At 44.1% G+C, this 27893-nt stretch overlaps 1 protein-coding gene across 1 annotated transcript in view; it reads right to left on the bottom strand.

The window, feature by feature from the left end:
• LOC126162431 (fibrillin-2-like) overlaps nucleotides 1–27893 on the bottom strand; it is a 121105-nt gene that overhangs the window by 19779 nt on the left and 73433 nt on the right. Inside the window, exon 4 of the mRNA XM_049918935.1 lies at nucleotides 26676–26812. Within this exon, the coding sequence (XP_049774892.1) occupies nucleotides 26676–26812 (137 nt within the window). The remainder of the gene's footprint in view (nucleotides 1–26675; nucleotides 26813–27893) is intronic.

Here is a 27893-nt window from a genome sequence, read left to right as displayed (position 1 = left end):
GGGGTAGACATGCAGGTCAAACTCTGCTGCTGGCAGGAATTCTGCCCTACTTGACGTTTGGTGACTTATATATATTGCGTTTGGGGCTGTTTGCTAACAGATGTCCAATGCGCAGTCAGGGAGCGTGAAATACTGTTCTGCAGAAAGCGACTGGCACTCTATAACTCCATCTATGTTACCAGAAATTACTGGTAATATCTAGATGGTATTTATTTTTCTGGCTATCTTTCATGACTCCGTCACTGGGTGCCCCAGAAATTTGTAACTAACTGTGGACACTTTACCACAAGAGCCAATCTCGTTACCAGGGTAGGACATTAAGGCTAAGAAGGGAAACGTGGTGTCATGAAATCAACTGTAAGTAGCATCTCGGTGTTAGCTTCTGTCTCTGGATCAGTTTGTCTCACCTGGTATGAAGGCTTGGTTGAGTCCGTCGAATGATGCTACGGCACGTGCAGACAGCGGCCAATAGCCGCTCCCTCCAGTTTCTTATATAGGGACTCGCTCTGCCCTAGTCCACCATTAACTATGTCCGTCTGATCGGCTCCTTCCTCTCCCGCCGTCCTTCCTATGTCACCATCCATAACACAGATTCCTACACCTTTTTCCCCTCCGCCGGTGTGCCCCAAGGCTCCGTCCTCTCCCCCATTCTGTACCTTTTGTACACGGCGGACATGCCGCCGCCGTCACCACCCGTCCACCTTCTCCAGTTCGCCGATGACACCGCCTTCCTTGTCCTTGCCCCCACCCTGCAGCGCTCCCAACACCTTCTCCAATCCCATCTTGACCGGTTCACCGCTTGGTGCAACCAGTGGTTGCTCAAGGTCAATCCCTCCAAAACCCAGGCGATCATTGTAAGCAAAACCACCCCTTCCTTCCGCCTCCTTGATTTCTATCTCACCATCTATGGCCGTCCTATCGCCCTCACTCCCACCCTTAAGTACCTTGGTCTCACCCTCGACCGTCGCCTCTCCTGGACCCCCCACCTCCGTACAATCCAAGCCAAGGCACACCCGACTCAGTCTCCTCAAGCTCCTCTCCGGCCGTACGTGGGGTCTGGATCCCTCCACCATCCTCCACACCTATAAATCCCTCATCCGCCCTATCCTTTGTTACGCCCATCCGGCTTGGATCTCCGCCCCCCCTACATTTTATAAATCCCTCCAAATCCTTGAACGCCATGCTCTCCGCCTCGCCTATCGCATCCGTCTCCCCTCCCCCACGCAGATCTTGTACGATCTCATCCCCTTCCCCCACCTCCTCCTTTTCCTTGAAAGGATACGGATCCTGTACACCTCCCGTAAACTCGATCTTCCTCACCTGCTAGTCTCCCCGATCCTCTCCCATCCCCGCCCGCTGCCGCGCCTGTATTCCCACGTTCCACCCGGTCTCCATCTCTCCACCCTCCTTACCCTCTCCCAAGGTGGCTTCCGCCAGCTCCCTCTCCCTGATGATGCCCTCCTCCCCTCCATCTACCCCTCCTACCAACTTTGATCCTCCCACTATCCTCCTGTGTTTGGGCACCCTCCATCCCTTCTCTCCCTCTTCCCTCCCTCCTCCATTTCTCCCCACTCCTCCCCCGGGCTTCCCCTCCCCTGTCCCTCTCCTCCTGCCCCCATATCCTCAGCCATTGGCATCCTTGTTCTCCCCTCTCCCCCACCTCACCCTTGTTCCCCTCTTGGCAGGTCCCCGGACTCGCACACGATAAGTGGACATTCGCGCGCCGGAGATCACCGCCATCAGTGTCTCGTGTGTGCCGTCGTGTTCAGTGTTCACAGTCACACTCCATCGTTCACCAGTGCCATCGTCATCTTCAGTGTTTGTGCGTCGTATCAACAGTTTGCAGTGTGTATTATCGTCGAGTGTGAACGGCTCCGTGTTTGTCTTTATGTGTCTACTGTTTTCTTGCCCACCGTTCTGTAACTTACGTGTCTTCTCACTGTTTTTTCTCATTGTGTATTCTATGGCTGAAGAGCAGCGTAGAATGCTGCTGCAGCCTGCCTGTTGTACAGGTTTTAAAATAACAATAAAGAAAAAAAAACCCTAGTCCAGTCAGTCCGGTACTCGCTCTGGATTTCGTTTCTATCTCGGCGGTACTGCGTTCTGGTCGTTGCTGGTTGTTGACATATGCCTGGCTGTGGTTCCGAGTGGATTTACGTTTGGTGTTTGGTGTTGTGGTTTCCACAAGCCTCCGTTGTTTATCTCTTCCTTGTTGTGTCGGTCATAGTCGGTTGTGGTCGGTTGTTGTCAGTTGTCGTTGGTCTGTCGTCCGACTCGTCCTTGTGTTTACCCGGTGGTGCGTGCTCACCGCCGGCGGCTTCCCCGCCCGGCGGCTCCGATCCGCAGCCCAAGGCGTTCCCGCAGTTGTTTTTGGTTACTACACATATACATTCAATCTAAGAAACAATCTGTGCAGGGACGCTCAGAAATTACGACAACTGTGATGAACTACAGGAAATTTCTGTTCGTTTTACGATGTATCCATTTTGACAAGTGTACAAGGCAAGTAAAACGAGTAACTGATAAACTTGCTGCAATAAGGCAAATACTGGATGCCTTTATGGTGAACTGAAAGAATGAAATTGCGACAGCTGTGATGAGCTACAGGAAATTTCTGTTCGTTTTACGATGTATCCATTTTGACAAGTGTACAAGGCAAGTAAAAAGAGTAACTGATAAACTTGCTGCAATAAGGCAAATACTGGATGCCTTTATAGTGAACTGAAAGAATGCTTATAGTGCAGGACATAAATATTGAATCTAAGAAACATTCTGTACAGGGACGCCCAGAAATTACGACAGCTGTGATGAGCTACAGGAAATTTCTGTTCGTTTTACGATGTATCCATTTTGACAAGTGTACAAGGCAAGAAAAAAGAGTAACTGATAAACTTGCTGTAATAAGGCAAATACTGGATGCCTTTATGGTGAACTGAAAGAATGCTTATAGTGTAGGACAATTTGGGACGCCCAGAGATTACGACAGCTGTGATGAGCTACAGAAAATTTCTGTTGGTTTTACGATGTATCCATTTTGACGACAAGTGTACAAGGCAAGAAAAAAGAGTAACTGATAAACTTGCTGCAATAAGGCAAATACTGGATGCCCTTATGGTGAACTGAAAGAATGCTTATAGTGTAGGACAATTTGTGACATAAGACGAAAAGGTAGAGCGGCTAGTTACTCACGCTGAAGGCTCGGGAAGAAACGTTACAATGAATAATTGGTACACTTAGGCAACTCACTTTTAGAAAAGCGACTAACATGCATCAGCACGTTGAGGAAAAACAAACGCGAGATTCCACAAGAATTTTTACCTGGGAGATGTAGGGCTAATCAGTCCTTTTTATTTGGTTTTTAGAATGATATGAAGCTAGTTTCGTATGTGCCAAAACAAAACAAGGCAGTTATATTACTTTCAACTATGCACAATTTTGGAACCATCGACGAAGTTACAGTTAAACCAGAGATAGTTTTGGATTACAATATAACAAAGGGAGGAGTCCACACAGTTGATCAACTGGGAGGTGTGTATTCCGTCGCATGGATGACAAGAAGATGGCCATTGGTTGTATTCTATGCTCTAATGCATGTAGTAGGAATCAATGCTCCGATCATTTTTTATGCAGATGAGGCAAATCCAAAAAAGAAGAGAAGATTAAATATTTAGCACTGTCTCTTATGAAGCCTCACCTAGTGGAAAGAGCTAATATTCCTTAACCTCCTGCTGACATTGAAACTTTCCTCGTGAAATACAAAGATAAACGTGTTGAAAGAACTGAGGAGCCTACCACCAAGAAAAGAGGTCGGTGTGTGACATGTGGACGAGCAAGAAACATATCTACTACCATCAGGTGTAACTCATGCCATAGCTTTGTTTACAAAGGACATATAGAAACAGTGAATACATGTGAAAACTGTAGAGCATTTCCCGAAACTGCCAAAACAATTAACTGTGTAGATGGAAGGAGCTTTGTGATAACTGATACTTCTTCAACATATAAACCCTTTGTCCTTTTATATTGCAATGAAAGAGTGTTTTTGCTCAGTATGTGCTTGAAAAGTTTTGTAATAGATTGTCAGCTATGGCAATAAAATGATATGAACGTTTCTTATTTATTCGATCAAATAGTAAATTAGCGATGTAATATAGGTTTCTTGTCTTGCTGTTTAAGCAAACTAAAATTAAAGTGTGATTTAGCGCATACATGTTTCCCTTGGTAGTATAATGACAGTGTAACATTTCTTAATCCGATGTACCTCTTTGTAACATCCCCTTTGTGGAATGACAGACCCTAACTTATAACCTACTGGACCCCTTGGACTGACTGGTACGGGAAGAGGTAGATTTACAGAGATGCATGGCGGATCCTCTTTGTGACTTACCTACGTCGTGGCAGCGTAGTCAGCCTCCGCAATTTCTCGACCTGTAATCTTACCTGCCTTTACCTGTACTACACCCAATCGTAAGTTATTCGGTACCCTGTGGATTCTGGAACATACGTAGAACTAAGGTTCTGGAGAGGAATTCCGGTGCTACTAAATAACGCAACGTAGCTCTGATAAACGCAATTATATTCTAGAGACCCGTTGGCCTAAAAATCGTTTGATACAATTTATTACAAACAAGTTGCAAAATCGTAGTTTCCACTCCAGAATCCAGACAGATAGCGGTCAGACGGATATGCCGCTCGCTCTAAGTGGGTTTAAGACCACCGTCGAATACCGATTGTCTTTGGTTGTTGTCTCAATCAGTCTAATCCCAATTGTGATCGTTTTAATACCAGTCACTCAGCTGCCATGCAGGTCCTTTAGTGCACAAGGCCAGGATCTTGTATTATATGCCACGGAACTCAGTCTTTACTTACATTTGATACCCCACATAAAAATAAGCAAGATCATAACCAATTGGTCATAATGATCATTGTCAGAAAATAAAAACAGAATTGCAACAGCAGGCGCGAGCACGGCACCTGACATACCGTGTTCAATGACTGTCTTGTTGTTGCATGCACTAAGCTTCGTCCGATTAACTATTTGCGTCTATACCTCAGTAATTGTCACATATTAAGATAAACATTCATTCACAGTCAAAATAACCTCACCACCTACGCGAACGTTACTTTGTCAGACTCTTACGCAGATTTAGCCATAAAGCAAAACTTAGTTGGTACTATTGCGGGATCGCAATTTCTGGCCATCCGTACTGCTCCTCGGTCTAACCGCTAGTCCTCCTTCTCCCCCAATAAACCGCTTGTGACGTCAGCCACCATCTGTGCCCTTAAAACACAGACATTTTACCTTATACTTTTCCGATGGCTTTCTGGGCAAATACGCTTTCGATTTACACTATTCTGCAAATATTACTCTGGGCCACTGCTCTAAGTTAAAGTTTTTTCAAACGAACTACTTTTTTACTCCTAGGCAGCCTCTGGTCGGACCAGTCCACCTTCTCCAAGGGGTGTCCGCCTGTGGATGCTGCATCGTATTTCTAAGCTACCCATAGCTTTTCTGTGTCCTTCCGCCTTCTCGTTCTTCTAAGTCACCGTCCTGGCCAACCGCGGCCGACTCGGCTCTTATCGTAACCCTTCGGCACGCTACCTCCTCTCTGGCCGGCCGTCCGCCTGTGTACAATCCCGCTGCATTTTAATCGGCGCTCTCTTAATTAAAAAGGCTAAAACTTTAGTTTTATTGCCCGTGCATCCACCGGGTTTCGTTCTGGGGACACCTCATATTCTTAGGTATCACATGAAGTTCTTAAAATCGTTGTTTATCCGAAGCATGGTCATTCGTGCACAGCACATTGCCACGTTTCAACAGCTTTTGACTACATGTGTACAAAGTGCGCTGCGCGCCCACACATGTTACGAGAATCGGTGCGCCTGCTCGAGGGTTAAGTGTCTGGAGGCCTAGTAGGAACACAGGGAGGCTGTCTTTCCAACGTTCTGTGACATGGCACCTAAAGGGAGACCTTTATTTGTCGGTGGAGCCGTTCCAAGAGACGATTATACGTGGGGTTGTAGGCGCTGGTTCGAACTCAGCGCCTGAAAAACACTGCTGAGAGTGCTTTAAAAACATAAGATTCGAATTGCTTTGCTCCGTTAGTGACACGGGGAACACCAATGCGTCCTATCCACTAAGGAAAACAGGTTATTGCTGGAACTGCTATTCTTTCATAGACGATTGCAAACCAGTAAGAGAAACGGACACTCTGTGGCAGCCAGTATTGCTGCCCTGCTGATGGTGGTGAAGGTCCAGTTATATAGATGTGGTCACGCTCAGATCGTTGACTCTGTGAGATAAAAGTACTGAGCAGAGCTGTAATGTCCGAGTTATTTTGTTTCTCTAACAAGCACTGCACTGGCGGTCAAATACCTAGCATTGTTCCATGATTTTGGGCGAAATGAATCCCTTCTTAACAAGATGAACAGCAGTCCTTATTCCTGGATGAGAGAGGATGTGAAGAGAGGAAACTGTTTGTTTGCGAAAATGTTTCAAAATGACTTATTATGACACTGAATTGTCACAGCACAGCACTATGTTAGGAGGGCGGTGGAGCAGACTAGGTTCAGGACACTCTATCTCTTGGGGGTGGGAAACTTCCAATAGAGGCGGAAGAGTCAGTAATGATAAACGGCATGAGGATACAAAAGGCAACGGCAACCACTGAATTAAAGACACATAATGGGTATCCACAAATCCCGTGGCCTGTAATTGGAAAAGTGTCATAATGATCTCTCCATTGGCAAAAGATTCTCAAATATTAGAGGAAGGAGCAGAAGAAAGGGTTACGGGACAATATGGTCTTGATACTACGGATGAGAGAGGAGAAACAATAATTTAGTTCTGTAATAAATTTCAGCTATTAATAGCAAATACTCTCTGTTCAAGAATCACAAGAGGGGTGAGGTACACTTGGAAAAGGCAGGAAGATACGGAAAGATTTCACTTAGATTACGTCGTGGTCAGACAGAGATCCCGAAATCAGATACTGGATTGTAAGGAGAACCCAGCAGCAGATATACACCAAAATCACAGTGCAATACTGATGAAGTTTAAGAGATTATTCAACAAGAATCAATACACAGGGAAGTGGGGTACGGAATTACGAAGGTATGATGAGATATGCTTGAAGGTTTCTAAGGTTATAGATACTGCAGTAAGGAATAGCTCAGCAGGTAGTACAGTTGTAGAGGAACGGACAGCTCTAAAAAAGGCAATCACAGAACTTGGAAAGAAAATCATAGGCACAAAGAAGGTAACTGCGAAGAAACCAGTGGCAACAAAAGAAATACCTCAGTTGATCGATGAAAGTAAGCAGTACAAAAATGTTCAGAGAAAGTAAGGAACTCAATAATACATGTCACTGAGGAATGATATAAATAGGAAGTGCAGGGAAGCTAAGACGAAACGGCTGCATGAAAAATGTGAAGAAATCGAAAAGGAAATAATTGTCAGAAGGACTGAACCAGCTTATAGGAAAGTCAAAATATTATTCGGTGAAATCAAAAGATAACATTAAGAGTACAAGGGGAATTACCCTGTTAAAAGCAGTGGAGAGAGCGGATAAACGGAAAGAGTACACTGAAGGCTTCTACGTAGAGAAAGTTTTGCCTGAGGTGGTAGAAGAAGAAACAGGAGTCGATTAAAAGAGATAGTAGGTCCAGTATTAGAATCAGAATTCCAGTGAGCTTTGGAAGATTTAAGAACAAATAAGACAGAAAGATAGATAACATTTCACCATATTTTCTAAAATCATTGAGGGAAATGGAAAGGAAACGACGATTCACATTGGTGTGTAGAATGTATGAGACTGGCCATATAGCAGCTCGCTTTCCGAAATATGTCATCCACACAATTCCAAATACTGCAATAGTTTACAGGTGCGTGAATTACCACACAATCAGCTTAACAGCTCATGAATCGAAGTTGCTGACAAGAATAATTTACAGAAAAATGGAAAAGAAAATTGAGGATGCGTTAGATGACGATCAATTTGGCTTTAGATCAGGTAAAGGCACGAGAGAGGCAATTCTGACGTTGCGGTTGGTAATGGAAGCAAGACTAAAGAAAGAACAAGATTCGTTTATAGGATCTGTCGACCTGGCAAAAGCGTCCGACAATGTAAAACTGTACAAGATGTTCGAGATTAGGAAGAAATTAGAGGTAGACTATAGGGGGAGACTGGTTATATACAACATGTACAAGAGCCAATGGGGAGTAATAACAATAGAAGACCAAGAACGAAGTACTTGGATTAAAAGAGTTTAAGAGAGAGATGTAGTCTTTCACCCCTGTTGCTTAATCTATACATCGAAGAAGTAATTAAGGAACCAAAATAAAGTTTGTGGAGTGGAATCAAAATTAGAGGTGAAAGGATATCAGTGACACGATTCGCTGGCGGTATTGTATCCTCAGTAAAAGTGACGAAGAATTACATGATCTGCTCAATGGAATCAACTTTCTAATGAGTACAGAATACGGATTGAGAACAAATCTAAGGAAGACGAAAGTAATGAGAAGTGTCACCAATGAAAACACTTAACATGAGGATAGATGATCACGAAGTATGTGAATTTACGGAATTCGACAACTTAGGCAGCAAAATAACCCGTGACGGACGGAGGAAGGAGGACATCAAAAGCAGACTTGGACTGGCAAAAAGGGTATCCCTGACCAAGAGAAGTTTATAAGTATCAAACGTAGGTCGTAATTTGAGGAAGAAGTTTCTGAGAATGTGCGTTTGGGGCACAGGATTTTTGGTAGTGAAATATGGACCGTGAGAAAACCACAGCAGAGTGGAACTGAAGCACTTGAGATGTGTTGCTACAGACGAATGCTGAAGATCAGGTCTATTCATAAGGCAAGGAAGGAAGTTCTGCGCAGAATAGGAGAGGAAAGAAATATGTGGAAAACATCGACAATATGAAGGGACAGGACATCTGTTAAGATATCGGGGAACGACTTACACGGTACTGGAGAGAGCTGAGAGGGTAAAAACTGTAGAGGAAGACAGAGAGTAGAATACATCCGAGAAATAAATGAGAACGTAGTTTTAAGGTGCTATTATGTGATAAAAAGATTGACACTGGAAAGTAACTCAAAGATAAAGGGCACTATGTGGCAGCTTGGTATTTAGATGCGTCGGAGTTGTAAGCCTAAAGATGTTTCAAGGCATGATTTCTATCCTTTATCTTTTTCCTGGGCGTTGGGACATGCTGTGATCTCTTGCGATGACGTCAATGAGAGATATTGCGTCTGCTGGTCCATTCTTCTCACCATGACGTATTGAATATCCTCAGTAAATTGGGAAATGAAGTTCAAATGCCTCAGTTAGCGTGGTAATACTTTGTCTAGCTTCTGACAGAAAGTGAACGCTAATAACTTATAGGCTTTGAGAAGCGTAAAAAGTCTACCTTCAAGCATATGCATAAATGTTTTCATTGAGACACATGCCACAGGAGCTCTTGGTCACACGGTGACTAATTTGCTGATTGAACGTAAAGGATAGCAGCCAAGATGGATATGTTGTTATAACACAGCTACAGTTGCGGTTGATAATATATCCAACATAACTGCAACAGGTGCGCCAGGAGGAGGATGGGCTAACAACATAGCCTCTTCAATAGCAGCTTCCACTCTGGCCGTAGATGCTTTCTTTTCATCAGTACGCTGTAGAATGTCTTCCGTTTTAGGCGAATCTTCTGGCATTTAGTCGAGAGGTGCTGCCAACAATGCATGAGTGCACAAGAAACGACGATAAATGTTCGTCAAACCCAAGAAACCACGCAATTAACGTATTATAACGAGCTGAGGAAAATTCGAAATAGCTTCCACCCTATCTTAACGTAGCAGAATTCCTTGAGCACTTGTAAGATAAGCTAAAAATTTTAGTTCCGTCACTCTGAAGGGAGATTTCTGTGGGTTAATCAGTAAACCGTGTTCTCGTAGTCTAGTGAACAGTTGGTGTAGGTTTGCTAGATGATCTATCTTGAAGGACGGCAACACAAGGGGGTCATTCTGTATTGAAGGATGGCTTTACAAGGAGGCCATCAATGTAGACATAAGGAACTCTAAGTCTGTTGTTACTTTATCCATGAAGTGCTGGAAAATCTTGGCTGAACTGCACAGTGTGAGTGGCATTCGCACAAACTCCTAAAGTGCAAAGTGCATAGACCAGTTTTGAGTTTATCTTCTGGTACGATTGGTGTATCATAAACGGTGCGAATGAGGTCGATCGTGGAGAAAATCTTATTACCATGAATGTACATTGCAAATTATCCAGTATGTGGTACGGTATAGAAATCAGAAGTCGGTCTAACGTTAATGTGATGATAGTCTCCACGAGGGCGCCACCTGTTACTCTTCTTCGAGACGGTATAGAGTGGAGAGGCCCAGTGACTATTTGAAGGGTGACGGATTCCTTGAGCTGACGACAACTCTTGCTTTGTGTCTTTGGTTGTTCTGGATACAGACGTTGGGGCCATGCATGAACTGGCGGTCTCGGCATGGTGACAAAGTGATACATTGTTGATTGTCATATCGGTGCTGGAGTTGGCGATGGGCAGATGCCTTTGGGAAAATGACGAAACAGATTATTGTATGGTGAATCAAATGCAATCACTTTGATGCTGGCATGGTAACACGGCATAGGTATTGTAGAGTCAAGCAAGCGTCAATTTTGAATATATGGATAGAGGCTGTAAAACGCCATTTTTTTAAGAGAAACATCCGTTCGTTTAGGAACCCAGTAATTCAGGCCCTCTGCTGTCACCTGTTCATATTTGTAGAGCGGTAAGCTAAATATTTAGCTTTCCCTGCGTTTTACTGGCAGTATACGTTTTTTAAATATCGTACATGATTTTCTGTTTAAGAGGTTTAATCTCGTGTTTTTAACAGTAACTGTAAGTTCAGACACTCAGTAGCACAGTTTTTATTTGTTATGAACCCCCAGGTACACAACTCATTTAGATATCAGCGTCTATTAATGATACATCTGCAGGGTAGCAAGCTGAATATGGAGGTTACGTATGCTTTTATAGTTTACTGCTATTATAGTTTACACGTCGACAAGTGCGAAGCCGTTCTGTTCACTAGAAGACCGAAACTAATGCGCAAACCTAAACACTGCAACCCAATAACACTACATGCACGCCCAATACATTTCCGCGAGAAGGTCAAATACCTCAATGTCTGGCTGGACCGGAAACTACTCTGGGGGGACTACATTCAACACGTGACTAACAAAGCAAACGCGAGGCTGAAACAACTCTTCCTTATGCTTAACAGGCATAGGACACTGAATAGGAGGGGGCTCCAGGTCCATGTACACGATACTTATTCGCCCCCTGATGACGTACGCAACCCCTGTTTGGGGATACGCTGCGCCCACACGCCTGCGCCGTCTGCAACTCATGCAGAACAAAGTACTCAGAATCATAAGCAACGCTCCGCGCTACACACACACCGCGGATCTTCACCGGGAATATCGGCTAGATACCATCTTGCAGGTATTCCAAAAACTCTCCACACGACTGTACAGAAACACTTGACACTCGCGTAACCCGTTTATCCTTACTCTGGGTAGCTACGACCACAACCAAAGATGGAAACATGATAGACCAAAGACACTATTAGCAAGAAACTAAATATCTACGGTCCATAGCATGCTAAAACGACAGTAATGGCGAGTCCCTGCAACACAGCTACTACTGGCAACCCCAGATGCTCGACCCGCCGAAAAACAAACAAGCAATGGCAGTGAAACCGTACTGTACACAGCACGCAAACCAGCCACACACACCCCCTACACTGTGAGCTGATCTATGACCGATCGCCCACTAATGTATGACGACGTTGAATTGTCACAGGGACTCAGCAGCTGCAGCAAGCCCTACAACGATCTTCCGCAACGACAAAGGTAACGATGCACGATACCTCGCACTAACATAACCACACCTTGCATGCTGTGTCGCAGCTAGCAAGCCGCTATTGCCCTACTGCCCGTCCTACTGTCGCAGAGGTTTCCTTCCTTGGCACTTTTTTCACTCTGACCTTATAAACTGCTACCCATCAATCGCTTTCGTCCACTTTCTGTCTCCTGATGGACCATGGCAATGAGTAATCCCCCCCAGACGAATGGATAACATCACAACCCGCAACCTGTGACTCACGATTTGAAAACCAACATATTATACGGAGGTGACAGTACAACTTTTGGTTTGGTCACCACGTTGGTGTGGGCGTGGAGAGGCCCTATCGTTTTTTTTTTCTTCGATAATGAGTGCACTTTTGGCTATAGTCAGGCACCTTCAGGCTGCTGCCTCAGAATACAGTGATGGCGGAGAACCTGGTGCATCACATGGGACATCCCCCCCCCCCCCCCACTCCCGTGCCTCGTGGCACATCCTAGTGTACCCGATTCATTTCATACGCCCTCACAGCTGAGTGGGTGGGTGGGGGGGGGGGGGGGGTAGCGCCTTCGCATCGCTCGAAGCAGAGGGTCAATGTGGTGGCTGGCCATCTGACGTCGCCTATTCGCTCTGTGAACAGGTGGCCTTTCTTTGAGCAAAGTCCGAGCTGGCACAGGTGGCCAGTTATCGAGAACTCCAGCTTTAGGTACTTATGGATCCCCTTAGGCAGATAGCCTTCAGGATGGAAAGAAAGCCAATGTTCACTCGATACGTCATTCGGGGGGCATCGTCCGAGATGTAGAGGCTCCCTTGCTTGCGGCTTTCGAACCTGTAGAATGCATTCATGTTGTGGCCTATGTCGGCAATAATGATGCCTGTCGCATACGTTCTGAGGCCATCTTCATTTCATACAGGCTGCTGGCGGAGAAGGCGAAGGCTACTGGTCTTGAGTGCATGGTGGAAGTAGGACTCGCAATTTGTAGCGTTGTTGCGTGAGGTGATCGGGAGCTTTTGTTTGGCAACCAAATGCTTCGTCGACTATGTTTGAGTCTTGGCTGCTGATTTCTAAACCTGTGCTATCGGGTGGAATATCTATAGACTTTTCCTCGATAGGTCAAGGGTGAATTACAAAATGGAAGCAGCTACTCGGACGGCAGAGTACTAGTGGCCTGCACATGGGTTTTTCTTATGCTAGGCGGAAGGCTGAGGTACTTTGATGAACACTCTCCAGTTGATACACAGATATAATGTCAGACCATACTCAGAGAAAAGACACTGAGACTCTCAAAAGTTTATCAGTAAATTGTCGAATTATTCGTTACACAGTTGGCAAATTTGCTGTCCAGGAACGTTTTCGTGCTCAAATTATTCTTGGGACCGAGAGCTGGCTGAAATCCAAAGTGCAAATCTCTGTGACTTTCAGCGGAAAGAAAGTTTAGACGCCATAGGAGGGGAAGTGTTCATTGCAGCTGGCAAAAAGATTCTCTCTATTGAGGTCGAAGTTGAGTGTTACAGTGAAGTTATCTGGCCACGTATAACAGGTCGACATCAAACCAAGTTAGTTGCTGGATATTTTTAACGGTCGCTAGATTCCGCTGTGGTAGATGTAGAGTCATTTTAAGAAAATCTGCGGTCAGTAGTGCGTGAATAACCAGATAATGCTACACTCCTTGGAGGCGACTTTACTCTACAGAGTGTAGACTGGGACATCTATGGATTCATTGCAGTGGATACAGACAGACAGTCTTGCTAAATGCGTTTTAGGAAAACTGTATTGAGCATCTAGTTTGGTAGCCCACACGCATTGTAAGTATCTTTGACCTCGTTGCTACAAACAGGCCGTACCTTGTCGATGGCGTCAGTATACACAAGTGGATTAGTGATCATGATGTAATCATAGCGACTGTGATTAGGAAAGTTAATCAATCAGGAAAGAAAGCTAAGAGGGTGTTTCTACTAGAAAGAACAAATAAGCAGTTGATAGCACCAAACTTGGGCGGTGAATTGACATCATTTTTGTTCCAACGAGATAGACTAAGTTTAAACAGAATGTAAATCGTCGTCTAGGCAACTATGTGCCAAGTAAGTGGATTAAGGACGGAAAATACCCATAATGGTTTAACAACGAAGTTCGGAAAAAGCGGAGGAAGCAAAGGCATTTGAACTCTCCGTTCAAAAGAGAACTCGCAAATGACGACACTCAATGGTCAGTTGAGATACGTGAGTCTGTATAAAGATTTATGCGCGAAGCGTACCACTGTTCCCACTGTCATACCTTGGCAAAAGACATTGCAGAGAAAATTCTTGTTCCATGTAAAATCACTAAGTGGACCTAAGGCTTCCATCCAGTCACTCTTTGGCCAGTCAGATACGGCAGTTGAAGATAGAAAAACGAAAGCCAAAGCTTCAAATTCCGCGTTCAATAAAACATTCATGCAGGATAATCGTACATACATGCCGTCGTTTGACCGTCCAGTACTTTGTTATGTACGACGTAGAAATAAGCACCCCATTTGTTGGGGTACATAAGTCGAGTGTGCCTCTGATGTTCTCGGCAACGATCTTCGATGGTGCGCACTGTCTGTCCGATGTAAGTCTTCCCACACTCACAGGGAATCTGGTATATGCCGGCCTTCCGCAAACCGAGATCGTCTTTGACACTTCTCAATAACGTTCGTGTTTTATTGGGTGGGTGAAAGACAGTTCCTACTCTGTGTTTCCTCAATATTCGTCCTATTTTCCCCGATAGTGCGCCAGTATACTGTATATAGGTAGGTGTGCGCTTTCTTCCTGTATACCCCATTGTCGAGGGTGCCATCCGCTCTTCTTTTGATCATGACGTCCAGAAATGGTAAACTTCCTTCTGCTTCGGTCTCCATAGTGACTCTGATGTTCGAATGTATGGAGTTCAGGTGTGTCCAGGAAGTCTAGGAGCTTTTCCCTTCCATGGGGCCATATCACGAACGTGTCATCAACATAACGCCGAAAACAAGTAGGTTTCCATTTGTATGACGCCAAAGCTTCCTCCTCGAAATACTCCGTACAGAATTTCGCCACCACAGGCGAAAGTGGGATCCTCATTGGGACTCCTTCTGTTTGCTCATAGTATTCTCCATTGAACAGAAAATACGTGGAGGTCAGAACGTGCCTGAAAAGGTCGGTCGTCTTCTCGTCAAATTTCTGTGCAATGAGCTCAACTGAGTCTCGAAGAGGCAACCTGGTGAATAACGAGGATATCTGAGCCTTTCAGCTTGAAGTTCTCCAGACGTTTTACGAAATCCCCACTTTCACCTGTGGTCACGAATTTTTATATGAAGTATTTCGAGGAGGTAGCTTTGGCGTCATACAAATGGAAACCTACCTGTTTTCTACGTTATGTCGATGACACGCTCGTGATATGGCCCCATGGAAGGGACAAGCTCCTAGACTTCCTTACGGACCTGAACTCCATACATCCGAACATCAGATTCACTATGGAGACCGAAGCAGAAGGAAGTTTACCATTCCTGGACGTCATGCTCAAAAGAAGACCGAATGGCACTATGGGCTATGGGGTAAGCAGGAAGAAAACGCACACCGACCTGTATTTGCATGCAAATAGCTGCCACCACCCTTCGCAGACGAATGGAGTACTAAAAACACTGGTGCACAGGGCGCGCACCATCTCGGACGCAGAGTCCGCCCCATGAGTTGGAACACCTCAAAACTGTCCTTCGGAAAAACGGGTACTCAGAATGGCAGATCTGATGCGCTCTCCGCCCCACCTCTACAGTACAGCGTGTGGAGATGGACGAAGTCACGGAGGAAGAGATAGCCACCACCTATACCCCGTATAACGACGGACTATCGGGGAAAATAGGATGAATTTTGAGGAAACACCTAGTAGGAACGGTCTTTTGCCCGCCCAATAAAACACGAACATTATTGGGAAGTGTCAAAGACGATCTCGGTTTGCGGAAGGCCGGCATGTACCAGATTCCCTGTGAATGTGGGAAGACTTACATTGGACAGTCAGTGCGCACCATCGAAGATCGTTGCCGAGAACATCAGATGCACACTCGACTTATGTACCCCAACAAGTCGGCAGTCGCAGAGCGCGGACCGCGGAGAGAACGCCTCTCGTTGGGAAGGGGATTTAGGACGGCCGTCCGCCCTCAGGAGCTCAGTTCGTCAGCGCACCTGACGATGACGACGTGCCTGATCGCCGAAATATTGTGCCCGTTGGACACTATGGACCGGCAGTACACCCGTGGACTATTCGAGCAACATTCTAATCATTCTTCATTACTAGATGGGCATTCTGTTAGTGAAAGGGTGAATGCCCTTTCAGACCATGGTGCACAAATTTTAACACTAAAAGCCTTTTGTATTTAAACAAATGTCACATATAATTACAAACTATGTAGGTATGTTAACCCAACAGCAATAGTTTTTTAAACATTTTCAAGGAACAAGGGTGGCTCTGAGCACTATGGGACTCAACATCTGAGGTCATCAGTCCCATAGAACGTAGAACTACTTAAACCTAACTAACCTAAGGGCATCACACACATCCATGCCCGCGACAGGATTCGAACTTGCGACCGTAGCGGGGCGGAGTTCCAAACAGAAGCACCTAGAACCGCACAGCCACACCGGACGGCAACAAGAATGGCACGATGTTTATAACGCCGATAACATAGATGATAAATATAATGCTTTCCTTAACACATTTCTCATGCTCTTTGAGAGTTGCTTTCCATTAGGACATTCTAAATGGGGTACTAGTAGTAATAGGTAGCCTGGGTGGCGTACTAGTGGGGGACAAAATCATGTAGAACAAAGTGGGAATTATATCGAAATGTTAGAAGTTGTCACACTCAAGCTACAGTATCCCATTACGAACAATATTGTAAGGTGCGTAAAAATATTATTAGGAAGGCAAAGAGTATGTGGTACGCAAATAGAATAGCTAATTCACAGGATAAAATTAAAACTATTTGGTGAGTTGTGAAGGAAATGTTTGGTCAGCAGGCCAAGGCTGACGATATAAAGTCAGTTTGCAGCAAAAAAAATATTTCTGTCACTGATAAATCAGATATATGTACAGTATTTAACAATTATTTTCTGGGCAATGCTGGAGAATTAAATAAAAATTTAGATTCTACAAGGAATCATATAACTTTCTTGGCAGATGCCTTTCCGAGATTGATGTCTGAAATACTCCTCTGTGATACAGACAAGGGGGAGATTGAGTCAACAATTAAATCACTGAAGACTAAGGACTCTCATGGATATAATGGAGTGCGTAGTAGAATATTAAAGTACTGTGCTGCACATGTTACCCTGTATTTAGCCATATTTGTAATTTTTCCCTTGGGAATGGTCAGTACTCAGTAGTAAAGCCGCTTTATAAAAACGGAGAAAGGGATAATGTAGACAATTTTAGACCTATTTCTATGCCATCGTGTTTGATAGAGTAATTCAAAAGTAGGAAGTGTAGGAATAGTTGATCATTTTATATCACACGATTTGCTATCAAATGTACTGTTCGGCTTTAGAAGTTGTTTAACAACTGAAATTGCTATATTCTCTTTTCTCTGTAAGGTACTTGATGGGTTAAACAAAAGGTTTCGAACGCTAGGCATATTTTTTTGGATTTAACTAAGGCCTTTGATGGTGTTGATCGTACAATATTGCTCCAGAAGTTGGACCATTAAGGAAAACGGGGAGTAGCTCACAATTGGTTCACCTCATACTTCAGCAGCAGACAGCACAAGGTCATTATTCACAATGTTGAGAATGGCTGTTATGTGGCGTCTAATTGTGGAGTAGTCACGTGGGGATGCCCCAAGGATCTGTGTTGTGGTCTCTCCTGTCTCTTATTTATATAAACGATACGCCCTCTAGTATTACTGGTAACTCGAAAAAATATTTCTGTTTGCTGATGACACTAGCTTGGTAGTAAAGAATGTTGTGTGCAACATTGGCGCGGTTTCAAACAGTGCAGTTCATGATCTAAGTTCACGCTTGTAGAAAATAAACTAATGCTAATTCACAATAAGACTCAGTTTTTACAGTTTCTAACACATAATTCAACAAAACCTAACGTTTTAATTTCACAGAATGGGCATATGATTAGTGAAACTGAAAAATTCAAATTTCTAGGTATTCGAATAGAGAGTAAACTGTGGTGGAAAACCCATGTTCATGATCTTGTGCAAAGAACTACTGCTGCCATTTTTACTATTCGAAAGGTATCTGAGTGAGTGATCGTTCGACACGAAAATCAGTCTACTATGCTTATTTTCATCAGCTTATGTCTATGGTATTATATTTTGGGGTAACTCTTCCCATTCAAAAGGATATTTTTGTCTCAGAAACGGACGGTTCGGGCAGTAAGTGGTGTCATTGGCCTCTCAATATATTTCTTACTGTCATTTCTTGTTAACAATATTAGCTTATTCCCAAGAATAAGCAACTTTCACTCAGTCAATACTCGGCCGAAATCAAACCTGCATTTGGATCGGACTTCCTTAACTCTTTTGCAGAAAGGTGTGCAGTAGACTGCTGCGCCCTTTTTCAATAAACTACTACTCGAATTCCAAAATCTTAGCATTATTCCACGCGCTTTCAAATCGAGACTGAAGAGTTTCCGCATGGGTCACGCCTTCTGTTCTTTCGAAGAGTTCCCTGAAAAATTAAATAAATAAGCTGATTCTTCCTGTATTGTTGATTGCGTTTACTTAAACTTATGGATTGACTTTTCTCGGGTTCATAAACATTTTATTTTTATCTGCTATTTCTTTAATGTTGTAATTTCATGTACTGACTCGCGCCATGATCTTGGAAATTTGTTCCTCAGTTTGGTCCTACGGAACTGAACATGTAAATAAATAAAATAAACAAATAAAGTCGCTGAGTCTTTGTCTGCTTTGTGCGAATTCTATCTGGTTTAGGGGCGGAGGGGGTACGACTGTTTCTGAGGACGGTGCATTGGCCATCTGGCGAATACATGCGATGTGTCCTGCAGGGTGGCTGATGGTCTGACAGACTCTACAAAGGCTCTGATAATTAAGAGACAAGTCCCTAAGGAGATTCGTTCTTAGTCCTGTACTGGGGATGACCACAAGGATCATGTCGCGAATCAAGGACGCTGTATATGACTGCTTACACTTAGAACTGCTACACCGTAAACCGCTATCGCGTGGTATAAAAGCTGACGCCCTTCAGATTTTTTGACGAGAAGGCTGTCCGGCTCTGAGTTGAATTATTCGTTGTATGAATGTGAAGCACTGGCTTGTCCTGTTCGCCCTAAAATATTCCAATTCTGTCTGGAACATAGGGAGTTCTATTTGAATACCGATTATCAGGCGTTAAAGTGTGTCCTGACCAGATGTGCGGTCTGGATTTCAGCGTTTCATTTTTAAGGTGCCCCACGTTAAAGTCTTTGAAAATCAGGAAGCCAATGCGCTCAGCTGCATGTTTGAGCAAAAAGATACCACTGAGGGAGCTCGAGCCCATGATCTTGCTTCCACTGTTCTAAAAGAAGAGCACCGATTATCTGTTGATCTTAAAACTAAGCAGGACCAGACCCCGTTGCGGACTGATTAGTAGGCAATTGTGATCTGGAAAGGACGTGCTGAGGTATTCTTGATAAATTGTGTAAACAAATGGGCAAACCCGAGCAATTTAGGATTTTCTTGCCTGTTAGTCACCTCTATCTTTCATTACTTCCACAGTTCGTTGGTGCGTGGGTATCTAGGCCTGTGTTATACCTTGGCAAAGGAGCGAGCTCATCTCACCTGGCCGTCATTGTACAGGGGTATCCAGCGTTTGGTTGGTGAGTGACTCTTGTAGAAGGGGTAACGCAACGACAACCCGCTGAGGGAGTTATTACAATCTGAGCGCGAACAGTACCCCATGGATAAAATCTTTGTTGATTTTGTTGTAACCCTTCCCCTTACTAAGAAAGGAAACCTTTGTATCCTTGTGGTCGTTGACGTGTTATCGCGATTTGTTTCGCTTTTTCCTAGCCGGTGGGCTACTGCCGCTATTAGTGCCGGAAAGCTGACCAACATCTTCTCCTGGTCTGGCCCTCCTAAGGCTGCGGTGAGCGTTAACACTCCGGCGTTTATTTGTAAGCAATTTAAACCTGTTCTTGCAATGCCATTAAGCAGCCTCAGAGCAGCTTTGCTGGAAGAGTGAACCGTAATCTATAGTCGACTTTAATTATACATCAAATAACTCCCCGAGTAAATAAGATACTACCCTCCCCTGGCTCAACCTTGCATTTAATTCCGCTCAACACGAAGCATCAAAAGCTGGTCCTCGTGCCCTGATGCAGTCTCATACTCTCAATTCTCCACTGTCTATCTTGTGGAACATTAATGATCTTCTGCCTGTAACTATCAATCCTTGTATCATTAAGGAAAATCGGTACTAAGCCAGGAACAATATCGAATAAACTCATCGTCGACAGACAAAGTGCTATAGGGTAGACGTCCTCTTCAGGGCAAGGTAGGAGATAAGATCTTTGTTGGAAACTACGCCAGACGAGCCTATCGGCCCTTGTTCTAATGTTGAGTTTCTGTGACCAGTTAATTTGCTGTTCAATGATGAATCAAGACCCTCAGAGTCCACCTTGGTCAAGTTAAAACGTTTAGTTGGCCTCCGTCCTTTTCTTAGGGGGGAGGGGGGCAGTAGGGGGGAGTGAACAGTTGCTTTAGGGTTGGAGGTACAGCAGTGGCAGCTTTAATCTTGGAAGTGTGACACTCTGCTGGCACCACTACCTACCTATTACTGTTGCCGATATCGATCTGATCGTATGTCGAGAGCCAGGGTATTTTGGTTGAGGTGTGTGTGTTTGGTTTGCCAGGGCCTGGGGAGTTTGTTGGCTGGAGGACACTTGGCTGGCAAGTTGTTGTTTTGGGGGACTCCAGCTGCCCAGTAAGGACCTCGGAAAGCCGCGAATGGTCAAATTGGTCGGAGGCAAGCCTTGTGGCTCCCTTAAGGATTGGTAGTACCGAGTCGCGGGGAGAGCAGCGGACGTCGCGTGCAACCTAGTCGGCCAGTTCCCACCCTACTCTGCTAGCTTAAATTTTAAGACACCTTGAAGCCGCCTGTACGGACTAGAGGCAATAAACCACAGCTGGAATCCCGAAAGCCACGGCGCCTTCGCACCTGAGAGGACTTAAGTGCTGTTTTCTTACTATTGTGTACTTGAGATTGCAATGCCCTGCATGTGTTATGAGGAATTGGAGCAGTTAGAGCCTACGAGTGATTGTGTGTATGTTCATTTGGCAGTGTAACTAAAAAATGGTTCAAATGGCTCTGAGCACTATGGGACTTAACTGCTGAGGTCATCAGTCTCCTAGAACTTACAACTACTTAAACCTAACTAACCTAAGGACATCACACACATCCATGCCCGAGGCAGGATTCGAACTTGTGACCGTAATGGTCACGCGGTTCCAGACTGAAGCGCCTGCAGTGAAACTGATCACTGTTTGTTTTCCTGGTCATATACGAATATTCTCTACCACAAATTCAATGGACGGAAGTAAATTTGTAACCTTAGCAGTGTAGGGGCAAAGTATCCTTTGTAATTGAGTATGCCTGAAACATTGCATCAGAAGGGACTGATATTTCCCCTTCTAAATAACAAGTAATTTTCATGATCGTTAAGCTTGTAACTTGTACTTGTAGTAGCTTGTGCGATTAGTTGAGATTTCCGACATCTTAGGCATTTTCGTGTGTAGCATTATTTGTGCAGATTACTGTTCCCTTGTGATGTGTGTTGGCAGGGCAGCTTTGGCAGCGGACGCCACATTGCTGTTCCCTGAGCCCAGAGAAGAGACATGTTTGCCTCGTGTCGTGGCGGCACTTCCCTTTTCGCACAGCGTCTGGGTTGGCCCGCAATCTGGTACCTCTACCAGCCGGAAAGTGATGGTTCAAGATGAGTAAAGTTAATCGTTTGATGCGTGCCATGGTGGAGTGTCGCCGATCATTCGGGAACCAGTAGTCTGCCATATTTGGTGAATTTAGTAAGCTCATTAGGTTTCAACCGTGTTTGGCAATCCCAAAGTTGCTCCTTCATTCTCTTTAACTACACGTTTAAACCTTGCACTCTTATTTCTACCTCTGAGCGTGTTAAGTTTTAGCCCCTGTGCTTATCAATACAAACTATTGCACCTTTCCTTTGAACCACAGTGATTACCTAACTCCACTCATCGTGAACCTTTCCTGCTGGATCCTTGTCAGCTGTCATACCCGTCTCCTGTACTTCTCAACTTACCTTGAATTTTGGGCAATTGTATATTCATTGAAGATCATTGTAAGCATGTCTGCGGTTCCAGAATGAGATTTTCACTCTGCAGCGGAGTGTGCGCTGATATGAAACACCCTGGCAGATTAAAACTGTGTGCCGGACCGAGACTTGAACTCGGGACCTTTGCCTTTCGCGGGCAAGTGCTCTACCAACTGAGCTACCCAAGCACGACTCACGACCTGTCCTCACAGCTTCACTTCTGCCAGTACCTCGTCTCCTACCTTCCAAACTTAACAGAAGCTCTCCTGCGAACCTTGCAGAACTAGCACTCGTGAAAGAAAGGATATTGCGGAGACATGGCTTAGCCACAGCCTAGGGGATGTTTCCAGAATGAGATTTTCACTCTGCAGCGGAGTGTGCGGAGGTTCGCAGGAGAGCTGTAAAGTTTGGAAGGTAGGAGACGAGGTACTGGCAGAAGTAAAACAGTGAGGACGAGACGTGAGTCGTGCTTGGGTAGCTCAGTTGGTAGAGCACTTGCCCGCGAAAGGCAAAGGTCCCGAGTTCGAGTCTCGGTCCAGCACACAGTTTTAATCTACCAGGAAGTTTCATTTCTGCGGTTGTATACCATTTGAGAGTCACATTTAAAACTACATGTCCTCCCACCTTATCCTGTATTTGAACAATTATATTTTAGTTAAGTGTCACCATCGACGTTTCTGCTGATGTGTACCAGTTTGGAGCCACATTTAAATTATATGCCATCCCAGATGTCTCTGTATTTCTGGGGACTGCGTATTTAATTGTTTATAGGATTTTATTAAGGCTTGTACGTCGTTAAGTGCTCTCCAACAGCCACAATCAGTGGTGTGACTTGTTATCCTTTCTGTATTGTGGATGTGTGTTACCTATTTGTGTAATGGTTACCCAAGCTTGAAAATTGTTAGTACATTTAGTGACTCTCATTGTAATTCATTTGATGATAAAATTGTTTGTGGAACCTGCTTGCAGCCACACCTAGTTTGTGCGACTTCTTTCTTGTGTTTGGGAACTGTATACTTCCTGTTTCACGCCGTGGTTTTAATGGTATAAATTTTTAAAATTCGTTCTTATGAATTGAGCCTGTTCAAGTTTTTTTAAGATTGCGAGCGTTATGATTTCTTTAACAAGGTTTTGTTAATGATAATACTGTTGTTAAGCAACAAAGTGTATTCCATGAAACAACAAATGAAGTATGTGGGTTCACCTTGTATGAGCTTCCTCCCTAAAAGCTATCCGAACCCTAGTTGTATCAACCTCTACATTGTCAGTACGATGGTGTGGAAACTGTAGGTCGTCTTTCGTCTTCGGTGCCAATAAAACTTGCTTAGTAAGTTAATATTTTTCATTCAGATTTGCACTTCTGTTTCCTCCGATCATCCATGGCTGACGACGCACGCAAGTGGTATGCTGAAATACCACAGAGATTATGCCACCGCACAAGGGCAGAACATCCTTAGTCTCACTCCAGAAGATTACGATGACCCATAGTGACCCATCTGGATGTACTGCTCTGTCGGAAATTGTGTAGTCGGCTGATCCTGACCCCACCAGACAGGTAAGCCCTGGCACCTGGAAGTGCCTGCAACCATAATCAAGACCAGAGGCATCCGATGATGTTAGTGCAGTAAGCACTGCAAGTTGTACTGGTGTTAGAAGGTCCTAAGTCTCCACATCAGCGATGTGGTAGGTGGTAATTGTGAAGTCCCCCATGCAGCAGGTACTTGTCACTTGGATATTGGGATTTCAGGAACAGAAAACAGCATGATCATGAGAAGTGCTTGAACATCAAATACTTGGTTGTTACTACACCATAATATTATTATTATGTGCGATTGGACCCATACGGATCACGCAAAGCTTTTCCGATTCAATTTTTTAATTCTCCAAACTTCTCTCATTCTTTCCCCATGAATTCTCTTTCTTTCCTCTGTCCATTTTGTCCCCTGTCTCTTGCAAACTTCATTCTCGGGTTGTACTTTCCAACTATTGATTTTTTGCCTGTATACATTTCTGTTTATAACTTCTGAAGAATTTATTTGTGCATTTGCTAGATCTGTTTTGGTTTCTTTTATCCAGGGTATGGTTTTCAATTTTTCAATGTATATTAAAATTTTGTGGGAGAGTCTGGGTGTTGGGAGTCTGTGGATATAACCGTAAAATTTTAGTCTTCTTTTCCGGATGTCTGCGGCGAGGTTAGATAATTTTTCTGTAGTTTTCCGAGACTGTAACCTGTATCCATCTTCAGTTCTTTTTGGGCCAAGAATCTTTCTGATAATTTTGCGTTCCTCTTTCAGGATGCCTTCCAGGTCGCCTTTTCTATGGAGTGTGAGTGTTTCGCTGGCATATAGTGCTTCGGGCTTGATTACTGTATTGTAGTGTCGTATTTTTGAGTGAATGGAGAGACATTTTTTATTGTAGATGTTGTGGGTTTTCCAGTATGCTCTTTTCAGTTTTTGCAGTCGAACTTTTTGTGCAGTTTTCTCTCCCCCTGTGGGTTCTAGGACCTCGCCTAAGTATTTAAAGAATGGAACTCTCTCAATTTGTCCATATTTTGTAGTCAGTTTTTGAGTTTCAAATTTTGAGCAGATGAATTTGGTTTTTTGGAAGGAAATTTGTAGCCCAACTTTTTCGGCGCATTCTTTGAGAATGTCTATCTGTTTAATTGCTGTGGTCTCGTTTTCTGCTAGAATGGCCACGTCATCTGCAAATGCCAAGCATGAAATTTTAATACCATCTTTCGATCTTCCTAGTTGTATAGGCTTCCAGTAATTTTGATTCTTCAGTTCTTTTTCCCATTCTCGGATGACTTTGTCTAAGACAAGGTTGAAGAGGAGTGGAGACAAGCCGTCACCTGGTCTGACGCCGGTTTTGATCAGGAAGGGCTCTGATATTTCACCCAGGAATTTTATTTTAGAAGTTGTGTTTGTGAGCGTTTCTTTGATAAGGTTTAGGGTTTTCGGATCGAGTCCTAGCTCCTCAAGGATAATAAAGAGAGATTGCCTATCGATTGATTCATAAGCCTTTGCGAAATCAACAAAGGAACAAATGATCGGACTGTTTCTGACTGCTTTGTATTTTAGTGTTGTCTTCAAATTGAAAATTTGTTCTGCACAGGATCGGTGAGGGCGAAAGCCAGCTTGGTATTCACCAATACTGTGTTCGAGTTGTTCTTGTGTTCGTTGAAGAAGACAAGCTGAGACGATTTTATAAGTGACTTGGAGAAGGGAGATTCCTCGATAGTTGTTTATATCTGCCATGTCTCCCTTTTTATGCAGTGGATGAATTAGGGCGCATTTCCAATCTTCTGGTAGTTTTTCTGTCTGCCAAATGTCTGTGATGATTTGAGTGAGTTCTAAGAGGGAATTTGGTCCAAGATTTTTAAGTAGTTCTGCAGTGATATTATCTTCTCCGGATGCCTTTATAATAATAATAATAATAATAATAATAACTGAAGACATTGCTTAGGTACAAACGTCAGTACTAAGGACCAGTTGAATTCAGAGCTGGAGAACGATGGTACTGATGGAGATGGGAGGAGACAATGATGTGATGGTCTATTCCTAACGAACAAATGTGTCCCACTTTTTTACCAGTGCTCAGTGATTCACATTTCACTGTGTTTACTTAACTATGCGTTACAGGCTGCTCTGTTAAGCCTCTGAAGGATGTTATTGGGTCCAAAATGTAGCATGCATATCTCTGTCTCTCTCTCTCTCCCTCTGTCTCTCTCTCTCTCCCTCTCTATCTTTCTTGGTTGACGTTCATCTGAATGTGTAACTGCAGCTTGGCGACTGGTACCGATGTAGCAACGTGTGCTCACGTCCACGACTGACTTACAACGTTGTTTCTTTCTGCTGCGTGTCTATATCACCACCTCTGCCTAGTGTCGCCTATGTCTGTGCTTAAGAAATATTTTAATTTCTTCCCCTTTTCTGCTCTGTGGCTTAGCAATACAATGGAAGTATAATTTCTAAGTAGACATGATTTGCCATTCTACGCTAATCGTATCTCCTCGAAACTGTGGAATGTGCAACTGCGATCATTTATGGAACCTACCAAAAAGAGCTTCTCTTTGCATCAGTCTGAAAGTCTGGACAATATCTTTGCAAGAATCGTTGTTAACAAGAGTCATTTCCCTCTTTTAGCAGAAGTTTAATAGGCTGAAATTAAATGATCGCATGGTATTGACGGCTGGCAGTCTACACGTAGGGTAGTTCGGCCACTGACGTGCTACACTGACGCAACACTGGTCGGCTGACGTGATGCTGAAATTATGATGAAGACAACACAACACCCAGTCACAGAGCGGAGAAAATCTCCGACCTGGAGCAGGAATCAAACATGGCACTGACCACTCAGGTAAGGGGGCAGACCATTTAGCAGACATATCAATGCATACTCGTGCTTAGACCAAACTAACATGGTTGCAAGTCACCGTAGTAGGTGATGGGAGGAGCGCTCTAGGCTCACTCACCTTAGGACCGGACGTGTCGTCGTCGCTGGTGTCGCGACGCCTCAAGGTGTGGGCGCCGCGCATGTAGTGCTTCAGCCACGCGGAGCTCCCGCCTGCCGACTCAGATCCCTGGCGCTCGTGGGGCGGCTGGTCTTCACCTTAGGAATATACACACCAGGCAAGTTATTAAGTTGTATCTTTAGGGAAAAACTGCGGCTGCAACATTTTTGAATACAAAAATTATCGGGCATTATTTTTAGTACAACGCTACTATAAATGATTCATTCGTTTTCATAGTTCTATACTTCCCAAAGCACAACTTGTACAAATATGATTTATGCATCAATGTAACCGTTAACTCACAAAGTTCGCAATGTGCCTACTAGCTGGCATTGTGATGGAACGGCGACAAAGGAAGAAAAGAGTTTTTGCGTGTTGTAATATGCGAGATATTTATCTATCACGATACTGCAACGTACATTCACAAGAAATTATGGAAACAGAGTATTGTGCGTTGATATTGGCAAATTAGAGATTCTGGTCGTCTTTGTAAACAGAAAAGTACCGGTTGAAAAAGTGTGGTAGATGCAACCGTGGAGAGAGTGAATCGAAGTTTAGTATGCTGCCAAAAAAAAAAAAAAAACTGTGTCAAAAATTTTTCGATGGAAGTTATATTGCAGACCGTGCCATCTTCCTCTCCAGCAACAGTTAGAACAAGAAGGTGATGACCTTCAACGTTCCATCACAAATCAAAAAGCACTTGAGAATTAAAATTTGACCTCCAATCTGATATTCAGCAACGAAGCAATCTTCCACTTATCTTGAAAAGCAAATCGCTACAATTTGAGAGAATAGGGCACTGAAAATCCTAATAGAAGTGTTACGCGTGACCGAGATTAGCCGAACGCTACTGTTTTCTGTGCAATGTCATAAACGAAGTTGTATGAGCCGTTTTTCTTCTGTAAAGACTGTGATGGGTACTTCTTACCTCGAGATGTTGCAGTTGCAGTTGCTGTTGCACAACTGACTAGCGATTCCGAGAATTTCATGCCGGCCGGTGTGGCCGTGCGGTTCTAGGCGCTTCAGTCTGGAACCGCGTGACCTCTACGGTCGCAGTTTCGAATCCTGCCTCGGGCATGGATGTGTGTGATGTCCTTAGGTTAGTTAGGTTTAAGTAGTTCTAAGTTCTAGGGGACTAATGACCACAGATGTTAAGTCCCATAGTGCTCAGAGCCATTT

This window comes from Schistocerca cancellata, chromosome 1, assembly GCF_023864275.1.
Source record: "Schistocerca cancellata isolate TAMUIC-IGC-003103 chromosome 1, iqSchCanc2.1, whole genome shotgun sequence".
Lineage (NCBI taxonomy): Eukaryota > Metazoa > Arthropoda > Insecta > Orthoptera > Acrididae > Schistocerca > Schistocerca cancellata.
Note: the sequence above shows the minus strand (reverse complement) of the source record. Positions and strands in the feature narration are given on the sequence as shown.